We start from the raw sequence: 10831 nt of genomic DNA on the forward strand, positions 1-10831 counted from the left end.
TGCATATACTGTTTTGTGTGTATGGCACTGGGGGTTGAACCCAGGGGCATCGTACCTCTGAACTGCACCCCAGCCCTGTTTGTACTTGGGTGTGGGGCACATCCATGTGATCCCAGTACATGGGAGACTGAGACTGGAGGATTGCAAGTTCAGGTCCCCCTTGGGAACTTAACAAGATCTGGTGTCAAAATAAAAAAATTAAAAAGTCTTGGGGTGTAGCTTGGTGGTAGAGTGCTCTTGGGTTCAATGCCTAGTAACACTAAAAACAAAACAAATAACACACACACGCTGGGCGTGGTGGCGCACGTTTGTAATCCCCGCGCTTGGGAGGCTGAGACAGGAGGATCGCACAGGTTCAAAGCCAGCCTCAGCTACTTGGTGAGGCTCTCAGCAACTTAGTGACACCCTGTTTCCAAATAAAATATAAAATAGGTCTGGGAGTGTAGCCCAGAGGTAGAAGGGCTTCCAGAAACCCTAGTACCACCAAAACACACACACACACACACACACAGGAACTCTTACCTTAATATGCTTTAACACAGAATTCCAGTCCTTTAATGATTTTCTAATAAGAAATTGAAGTTGTGGGCCATTTGTTTCGGGGTTGTATGTTGAGACAGGGTCTCACTGAGTTGCCCAGACTGGCCTTGAACTTGTGACCCTCCGGCCCCCACCTCCAGGTAGCTGAGACGCAGATGAGCTTCGGTTTCAGTCTGTCTCGGTTCGTGATGTTTTCTGCCTCCCCGGCCGCGCGCCGTGGCCGGCTCCAGTGGCTCCTCGGGTTAGACGAGGACGAGGCTCACCGAGTCATGCCGGGCCGCGCCTCGCCTCGGTCGGCCTCTCCAGGGCTGCCCCGTGCAGGCACACGAGTCCAGACCATGAGGCTCTGCAGAAGGTCTCGCTGGAAGTGTGCCTCTTCACAGGGCGCAGGTGTTTGTCTCAGAAGCCTCTCATCTGCCTGCCACGTACACAGAACACAGTGCTCAGGAAATAGCTGCTATGCAGACGCAGAGAAGCGGCGGGACTGTGCTTAAACCTGGGGCAGGAACGCAGCATCGTGTACAAGCTGGCTCCACTTCTTCAAGCTCCGGAGCCATCCTTTACTTGAATACACATGTCACCTAATGTTAAGGTTTGGGGACCAGGGCAGCACCCTAATGCTGCGCTGTTTCTTCTACTGCAGCTCGCTGTGGGTAGTAAAAGGTCTTCCCTGCTTCCTGACTGGACAAAACAAACAGCTCTGGACCCTCCTGGATGGCACAAATTACAAAGTGTGCTTCTTATTACACGAGATTAGAGAATTTTTAGGGCACACAGCATATTATGTTTAACTCTGTGTCCACAACACACAGTACAGTGCTTGAATATTAGGAGAAAAAAATTTTTTGTATGTGTGCTACTGGATATTGAACCCGGGGCATTCTACCTCCGAGCTACGCCCCCAGCCCTATTTTACTTTATTTATTTATTTATTTATTTATTTATTGCGGGTCTGGGGATGGAACCCAGGGGCATTCTACCTCTGAGCTACACCCCCCCGCCCTATATTTTATTCTTTATTTTGAAACAGTCTCGCTGAGTTGTGAAGGACCTAAGTAGCTGAGGCTGTCTGTGAACCGCGATCCTCCTGTCTCAGCCTCCCGAATGCTGGGATTACAAGCGTGAGCCACCACGCCTGGCTTACTTTTTTAAAATTTTGAAACAGGGTCTGACTAGATTGATGAAAATCTCACGACTTGCTGAGGCTGTCCTGGAACCTCTGTTCCTCCCGTCTCAGCTTCCCAAGTGCTAGGATTACAAGCACGTGCCACCACGCCAGGCTTGGGAGTTTGGCGTCTTGTGGTAGTTATTCAGATTAATTTCCTCAGAAGAAAAGCACTCGCTAAGCCACTGATGCTGGGTAATGAGGTTGTCAGCTGGGTCCGTAGGCTTCCTGCTTCCCGAAAGTTACTGTTACCTAAATGCAGAATTGTGAGGGTCTGAATCCCCTCAGGCCTCCTTCGCCCAGCCCAGGCATGGCCCTGACCAGCCTCAGCAGCGGGCCGCTCTCTCTCTCTCCCCATCCCCGCAGGGCGCCATGGCTGCCGTGGACAGCTTCTACCTCCTGTACAGGGAAATTGCCAGGTCCTGCAACTGCTACATGGAGGCGCTGGCTTTGGTCGGAGCCTGGTACACGGCGAGAAAGAGCATCACCATCATCTGTGACTTCTACAGCCTCGTCAGGCTGCACTTCATCCCTCGGCTGGGGAGCAGGGCGGACCTCATTCGGCAGTACGGGAGATGGGCAGTCGTCAGCGGTAACCCGTTTACACTGAGTAGCCTTCTGTGGTTAGGGTGTGTTTTAAGTCACGCACTTACCGTTTTCAGTGCTGTTTTCCTGGGAGCGTGCTGACGAACAGCACCTGGGTTCCTTAAGATGCGCTCGCGTGTCCCGCTGCCTCCTGTGAGAGCAGCTGCGCGCCCGCACTCGTGCACGCGGTCCCTCTGCCGCCGTGCCCTCCTGAGCGGCCGCCCACCCGCCTTCCTGCCCCCCACTCCCCTCCCTTTTGGTTCTGTGGCCGATGGTCGTGGACAGCCACCACTTGAGAAGTACTTCACCTATTTTGCGTCGCATCTTATCACTGCTCAGAAAAGCGCTCCCGCACCCACACAGGCCAGCTGGAAGTTTGGAAACAACTTCCTCCTGTGTTTTTCAGCTTGGCGATGCCTTGCCTGTCTGTTAGGGTGTCTGGAGCCCAGCCTGTGCCCGGCTGCTAGATGTGGGACCGAGAACCCGCTTGTTTCCAGCGTGGCTCTTTCGGGAGTGCCTGGCAGGGGGTGGCTCGGACGCATCTGCAGGACACCGTGAGAGGAGCAGGCTCACGCCCCTGGCTTGCCTCGTAGGTGCGACAGATGGGATTGGCAAGGCCTACGCGGAGGAGTTAGCGAGCCGAGGGCTCAATATTATCCTGATCAGTCGGAGCGAAGAGAAGTTGCAGGTGGTTGCCAAAGACATCGCCGACACCTACAGAGTGGAGACGGACGTCATCGTGGCGGACTTCAGCAGAGGCCGCGAGATCTACGGCCCCATCGGGGAGGCCCTGAGAGACAGAGACATTGGCATCCTGGTGAACAACGTGGGTGTGTTTTACCCCTACCCCCAGTACTTTACCCAGGTCTCCGAGGACACGCTCTGGGACATCATAAACGTGAACATCGCTGCTGCCAGTCTGCTGGTCCACACCGTGCTGCCGGGAATGGTGGAGAGAAAGAGAGGCGCCATCGTCACCATCTCCTCGGGCTCCTGCTGCAAGCCCACTCCCCAGCTGGCCGCGTACTCGGCGTCCAAGGTCTGTGGGGTCCTCGCGGAGGCGGTGGTCGGGGGCGGTGGTCAGGGGCGGTGGTCGGGGGCGGTGGTCGGCCTTACTTGCGAGTCCCTTGTCAGCAGCTCGTGTTCGCTCATGTTGCATTTTGTCCTGAAATGATAATAAGTGCAGCTTCTTCCTGAATTTTCTTTGGGTTCCTCCCGGATTAAAAGTCTTCTCCCCGCTCGCTTTTACCAGGCGTACCTAGACCACTTCAGCAGAGCGCTGCAGTACGAGTACGCGTCTAAAGGGGTCTTCGTGCAGAGCCTCACCCCGTTCTACGTAGCCACCAACTCGTCCGCACCTGGCAGCTTCCTGCACAGGCTCCCGTGGCTGGTGCCTTCACCCACGGTCTACGCGCATCACGCTGTTTCCACCCTCGGGATCTCTAAAAGGACCACGGGCTACTGGTCCCACTCCATTCAGGTAGCCGTGCCTTCAGCTCAGTGCCGGCCGCGTGTGCGGGGCCTCTGAGCGACCCTAGGCATCTGCCAGAAGCCTCACGGGGAAGAGGGGAACGGGCCTCCGGGGCTTACACGTCTCGACCCTAATGATCCCAGTTGAGACACTAAGTTCTCTTCTGTGGGATTACTAAGAGTTTTTAAAGCTTGAATCTGTGTGACTCCTAAAACATGAAATAGGCTGCTTCAGTACAAGTGCAGGATAGGAATAGCAAAGTACTCAGTATTTCATGGGAATGTCAGAGTAAAGATTCTGTTAGCGCTCGCCAGGCATGATGGTGCACATCTGCCATCCCGGAGACTGGTGAACTGAGGCAGGAGGGGTCACGAGCGTGGGGCCATCGAGGCAATTTAGTGAGACCCTGTCTACACATACACACACACGTATATGTAATATGTGTGGGGGGAAGGATGTGGCTTAGTGGAAGAACGTTTGCCTAGTACATTAGGCCCTGGGTTCAATCCCAGTGCTCCAAAAAAATAAAAAGTAAAACATTCTAGTAATGCCTGAAGGGGAACCTCTAAATGAGCATTTATTCCAAAACAGATAAAACCACCAAATATTTCTGTATTTTATGTAGCCATTATTTTAGGTAACAAACATCTCTGTATATTCAACTCGTTTTCTCAAGCACAGACTTGCTTTGATTTTTCCCCCGTGGTGTTAAAGCTAGGCAAGCTTCAGCCCTAGAATTCTTTTTCTTGAGCCATATCACCAGCCCTAAAATTAAAAAAAAAAAAAAATATTGTTCAGACATGACAAAGATTAACATCTTTTAAGAGTACTTTTGGTAGTGGGCATTTAACTCAGGGCATTCTTCCTATGAGCCACAACCTCCCAGCCCTTTTTATTTATTTTTTTATTTTGAAACACATAATCACATAATAATTTTTTTATTTTGAAACACATATGTATTTTGAAACGCTAAGTTGCTGAGGCTGGCCTCAAATCTGCGATCCTCCTATCTCAGCTTCCCAAGTACTGAGATTACACATGTGTATCACCACACCCAGCTTTTATTAAATGTTGAAAATTGTGATTGTAAGTATAAGGGAGAGAACTCATAATAATTTATAATAAGAGCCAGGCGTGGTGGTGCACGCTTGTAGTCCCCGTGCTTGGGAGGCTGAGACAGGAGGATCGCACAGGTTCAAAGCCAGCCTCAGCAACTTAGTGAGACCCTGTTTCTAAATAAAAAAAATATAAAATAGGTCTGGGAGTATAGCCCGGAGGTAGGAAAGCCTCTGGGTTCCACCTCCAGTACTACCAAACCAAACCAAACAAAAAATAATAATAATTTATAATAATTTGTGTTTTACAATCTGGCTTAGAAAATAAACGTGCCCTAGTTTAGAATTTTTTCTTTAATGCTTGGAATTTTTTAAATTACCAAACAAATATTTTTGGGACTGTTTGCATAGGGAGTGTTAGATTTATTACTACAAAATAGACATATAAGCCAGGTGTGGTGGCGCGTGCTTGTAATCTCAGTACTTGGGAAGCTGAGACAGGAGGATCGTAGGCTTAGAGACACCTTGGCAAGTAGTGAGACCCTCAGCAACCTAGCCAGACCCTATTTAAAAGTAAAAACGGCCGGGCGCGGCGGGCGCTCGTCATCCCCGCGCTGGGGAGGCGGAGACAGGAGGAGCGCGCAGGTTCGAAGCCAGCCGCGCGCGCTGGCTCAGGAGACCCTGTTTCCAAATAAAAATGCAAAAATAGGTCTGGGAGTGTAGCCCGGAGGTAGAAGGGCTTCCAGGAACCCCAGTACCACCAAAATAAAATAAAATAAAAATAAATAAAAATAAAATAAGGCTGGGGGTGTAGCTCCGAGGTAGAATGTCCCTGAGATCAACCCTCAGCACCACAAAGCAGACAAACATATACTGCATCAGTAATTTTCACTTTTATCAAAAGATTTGGCTAAATATTTCTTAAATACTATTAAGTGTTTGCTTCTAGATCCTTAATTACTTGAGAAAATCAGACAAACCTAGAAAGTAGTTTTAGAAGCTATTAACCCTGGAGTTCTCTTGGAAATTAAGCGATAGTGAGGATAGGTTTAGGTGTTACAGATACGCTGATTCTGTGTATGAACCATCAATGTTTTAATCACAGTTAAACTTTGTTTACATTGAGAACTTTTCTCAACTATTTTTCTGCCAAGAAATATTGTGAAGCTAATTTAATTCCTAGAGTATTTTTCCAAAAATACAGAGCCATTAAAACTTTCTGTTTTTATATTTTATTTTTATTTTACTCAAATTATTCTCAAGCCGGGCGTGGTGGCGCAGGCTTGTAATCCCAGCATTCAGGAGGCTGAGACAGGAGGATCGCGGTTCGCGGACAGCCTCAGCTACTTAGTGAGGCCCTTTGGAACTCAGTGAGACACTGTTTCAAAAATAAAGAATAAAAAATAGGGCTGGGGGTGTAGTTCAGAGGTCGAATGCCCCTGGGTTCCATTCTCAGTAGCACAAAAAATTATTTTGCACATTATTGATTTTTTTAGTTTAACGTAAAGATTCGACTCATCAGTTGCTGTTTTGTCCAGAACGTGTTTCTGTGGTACTTTCTGCTGCTGTCACTTTCCTTTTTGTAGTCATTTCTTCTGAATGCAGTTTATCCTCGTCACAAAGATTTCTCTCTTATCAAGATTTCAGTCCTCTATCTTTAAACCGTAAGAGCTGAGCGTGGTGGTGCGTGCCTGAAATCCTAGTACTTGGGAGGCTGAGACAGGAGGATCACAGGTGTGCAGCAGCCTCAGCAGTTTAGTGAGGCCCTCCTCAACTTAGTGAGACCCTGTTTCAAAAAAAAGTAAAATAAGTATAAAATGGGGTGGGGGTGTGGCTCAGAGGTAGATGCCCTGTGCTCCAGCGCCACTCCCCCAGCACGCGCGCGCGCTCTCTCTCTCTCTCTCTCTCACACACACACACACACACACACACACACACACACACACACTCACTCTCTCTCTCTCTCTCTCTCACACACACACACACACACTCTGTAGGGAATTTGTCTTGAACAAATGGTGTGAAGTTTATTGTGCTGTTCACTCCAGTTTGTCTCCTGCGTCACGAGTTAACTGAGGATGGTATTCTGTGGTCACTGGTAGAGGAAAGGACGCCCGCAGCGAGCGCGCTCAGCGTGTTGGAAACCTGCAGTGAGCCACCGCCTGCCTGCAGCAGGTGGACCTTGAGGGCTGAGGCGGGGCCGGGGCTTCGGGCTGAAGTCGGGCTGGCGAGGCTGTGCAGGCTGGATTCCAGGCTCTGGGAGCCTTGAGAGGAGCAGGGCGTGCGGGTGGAAGGCTGTGCAGAGACAGAGGCGTGCGGGTCGGCGTGGGGTCCGCGTGGAAGCTGTGCGCGTGGGCGGCACCACCGAGAGAGAACGTGTAAGGAGAAGAAAAGCATTTGCTGAGACTCAGGGCCTCCAGCTTTGCGGGAAAGGGAGGCAGGAGTCCAGCCGAGGGAAGGTGTGGGCGCGGGTGCAGGAAGCCAGGAAGGGGCCGGCAGAGGTCGCGGCATCCGCAGCGGGGTAATGTCAGCACACTCAGCCTAGCGAGGACAAGGCGGCTCCGGGCAGCTCTGGCCCCTGGCGAGCGCTTGCTTAGCTGCCCGGGCTGTCTTCCATCCTTCCTGCTCCACCTGCGTCAAGGCTTTCAGCCCACCCAGCCCAGAGGGGGAGGAAGGACACCTGCATTTCAACCGTGCATACAGCGCAGCCCTCCTCCTCACACTCCCTGGCCAGGGTCACGGCAGGGAGGCCCCACGGCAGCTGTCCCTGTAGGTTCTGTTGCAGAGGAGCACTGGGCAGGCTGGGCAGGACCCCGGACGGGGCTAAGCCTGCAGGATCCTGAAACCCACCACTAAGTCTCCATGCCCCTGCTCCTTGGCTTCGGTCCTCTCTCTCTGCAGTTCACGGCTCAGGGCTTGGCGTTCCTTCCCCATAACTGGTGTTGGCTAAAGGGTCAGTGTTAAAGCCCGGTAGCTGGTTGTCAGTGCCAGAGGATCAGGTCTCATCCTCCACTAGCTCCCCAGCCCCCACAGTGAGCAGGGTGCTCGCGCCTCCTTGGGGTGGGCACCAGTGTGCCAGCCAGTCAGTCTGTCCAACACAACTGGGTGCTGGTCCCCTGAAGCAGACAGGGGCAGGGGTGGGAGGAAGAACAAGCAGGGTGGTAGGTGCCAGCCTCTGCCCACAAGTGGGCACTGGAGACGCGCAAGGTCTATCTCGGGTGCACACGCATGGCAGGCTTCCTTTACCCCCACAGACTTGGGAGCACTGGCTTCTGGGAGGAGCGGAGCTCTTCCCACAGGGTCTGCCCAAGGACACAGTCCTTACTTCCCCCAGGACGTTCTCATGGCTGCAGGCCCGATCCTGGGCTGCTGTGTTCCAGGCGGCTGACCTGCACTCTGCCAAGCCCCAGGAGGGCAGCAGGCAGGTAGTGACGTGGCGACCTGCCCTGCGTCAGGCCCCCGGGTCGTTATTGCAAGGGTAGTGATACAGGCTCCTTGACTCAGCACCCCGCTGTATCAGTTCTGCTTGAGGCCAGGATGTTGGCACCGCGGGATCTCCTCTCTTCTTGACTACACAGGCTGTTAGACCGTCTTTCGGTCTCAGGCCCGCCAGCTGCTCGGTTCCTCCCGCAGCACCACTGGCGCACTCGTGACTGTGCCCTTGGCGGGAGCTGTGCTATGTACGATGCTGAGCCGCGTCCCTGGCCTCCACAGACACGGTACCACACACCCCGGGGCAGCTGGACAGGCGGGAAGGGCCTGGGTTGGGAGCCCTGGAGCCGAGCGGCTGTACTGGCACTCTGCCTGTTCCGAGCCCTCGGCTAATGCCAGACACAGCTCCGCTGTCCTGGCGTTCCTCACTTTTCTTGTTTAAATTCGCTCCGGCCTGCTCCCTCCTCAAAGTCTGATTTTCTCACATCACCCTAACCACCCTGCATGCTTATCCCAGCTGAAGTTTGTTGCTAAGGACTTTGTAACTGTAACCAGCGAACATCCTGTTCCTGCACTAAGATGGAGTCGCATCCCTTGGTTTTGGTTTGTCCAGTTCCAGTGCAGACTGGGGAGAGGGTGTGGTGGTGCTGCTCATGCTGTTACCGAGGCAGAGGCAGAGGCTCGTCCTCTTTGAAAACCAGTGCTCCAGAGAAAACGGGTGGAGGAAGAACAGCCGTCTGCGGTGGTCAGAGAATGGAGGAGCTTTCTCCTAAGTCAGGGGCCCGAGGGGCTACAGATGCAGGCTGGGAATGCTGAGAAAGGGAGAGCTGATAAAGGGGGACAGATGCTCTTGTCTCTCCCGGGAACTTGGGCACCACTTCTTGTCACTGTTTTCGTAGGCTGGTTTGCCAGTCGTGGCGGCTAGTGGTGGCTTTAGCCGTAAAGGGAGGTAGAGACCCGGCAAGTCTTTATGACAGCACGGGCCAGAGCATACCTCACAAGATCGCCATGTTTACACGCAGAGCCCAGTAGAATCTGGCCCACGGGTTGAGGCGGCAGAGGAGATGGGGACATGGCCACCAGGGGACATCGCAGGCAGGGAGCCATCAGCGCAAGCCGGCTTCAAGGCCCAGAAGGGTAGCCGAGGCAAGACACGTCAGAGGTGTGGCCGCCGGCAGCGCGGGGGGACTGACAGTGTTGGCCAGGCCGGTGACCTCCAAGGTAGCGTTGTGGAGTGGACCAAGAGCAAGTGCTAGGGGGTTATTTGGCTTTTTCCTCAGTAAAGAGGTGTCTGTTCCCCTAGACAGAATCCAGGCTGGTGTCCTATGCAGAACGCGGTGCTCGGTACAGAAGCCCTGGGAGGGGCTTTCCTGTGTGTGTGTGTGTGTGTGTGTGTGTGTGTGTGTGTGTGTGTGTTGGGGTGCTGGGCACTGAACCCAGGGCGTTCTACTCCCGGGCTACAATGCACTTCATATTTCTGTCTTAGAGCAGGGTCTGCTAGGTGGCCGAGGCTCACTACTTGAGGCTGTCCTTGAACATGTGCTCCTCCTGCCTCGGCCGCCCAAGCCCTGGCTTTACAGGCGCCTCTGTCGTATGTGATGAGGTTGGTAGGTCCTCAGTGGATTAAATCTGTACGCTTGCTTTCTTAGGGTGTTTTGGGATCTGACCGTTTAACCTTTTTCTCTTTCTTTTTAGTTTCTTTTTGCACAGTATATGCCCGAGTGGCTCTGGGTGTGGGGAGCAAACCTTCTCAACCGTTCGTTACGTAAGGAGGCCTTATCCTGCAGAGCGTGAATCTGGACGGCTGGTGGAGAAGTTTTGCCAACTCCTGGTGACCTACAGTATTCCGACATTTGGAAAAACCTCATCTATGTGTGTATTTTCTTTTATGACTGTTGATTCGTCATTTGCAAGGCAGACTTTGAGAGAGACGACCTCAAAGGCCAGGCCGTGGTCAGAGTGAGTGCCAGCGGAGGCGGAGAACTGCCGGGAGGATCAAGACGGCGTTGCTTTTTGTCCCACGCAGCTCACACGTTGCGTGGTTTATGTTGTTATTGTCACCTTGGCGGTTGAACGCCTCCAGCGTGGCTTGTCAGCGCTTCTCGTTTCGGATGCCATGTTAAAGGGAAATGACCTGTTTACCCTTCCCAGATGAATCAGTCCCAGTTCCCACCGTTTCCCCTGTCGTTCTGTAGCGGAGGTGGCTGGCCGGGGCAGCGGTGGGGACCTGCAGAGAGCAATGTGGCGGGCGCTGCTCAGCTCCCGAGGTCCCGAGGTCGACGCCTGCGTGTGTGCCGCGCCCCCATCACACCGGAGAGCACTGTGACGAGTGTGTGCAAGAGATGTAGCTCAGAGGTAGAAGGCTGCTGGGTTCAATCCCCAGTGCCTTGCGTGCACGCGCACACACACACCTTGTTCCGATGCCGTGACGTGGGGGCGTGGGGAAAGGGCCAGGCGGCGGGCGCGCCCTGCGAGCCTGCCGGCCTGCGCGCTGGCCGCACCACATCTGGCACCGCTTCCTCCACGATGTTTTTGCTTTTCGTTTTTATGGAAAATTATATTCCTAGATTTGGTTATGTCATG

At 53.1% G+C, this 10831-nt stretch overlaps 1 protein-coding gene across 2 annotated transcripts; it reads left to right on the plus strand.

Moving 5' to 3' along the window:
* Positions 1-2077: 2077 nt before the first annotated feature.
* Positions 2078-10042, plus strand: HSDL1 (hydroxysteroid dehydrogenase like 1; the record flags this gene model as incomplete). 2 transcript variants are annotated; one of them, XM_080702907.1, is made up of 5 exons in its annotated part: positions 2078-2297; positions 2884-2978; positions 3144-3329; positions 3543-3770; positions 9944-10042. In XM_080702907.1, the coding sequence occupies 5 exons, from the start codon at positions 2078-2080 to the stop codon at positions 10040-10042; spliced, it is 828 nt and encodes a 275-aa protein (XP_080559033.1). The 2 variants fall into 2 exon arrangements, with proteins under 2 accessions (XP_080559033.1, XP_080559032.1); XM_080702906.1 differs by having other exon boundaries at positions 2884-3329.
* Positions 10043-10831: the final 789 nt, after the last annotated feature.

The sequence above is a fragment of the Muscardinus avellanarius genome (assembly GCF_963383645.1).
Source record: "Muscardinus avellanarius genome assembly, chromosome: 10".
Taxonomy (NCBI): Eukaryota; Metazoa; Chordata; class Mammalia; order Rodentia; family Gliridae; genus Muscardinus; species Muscardinus avellanarius.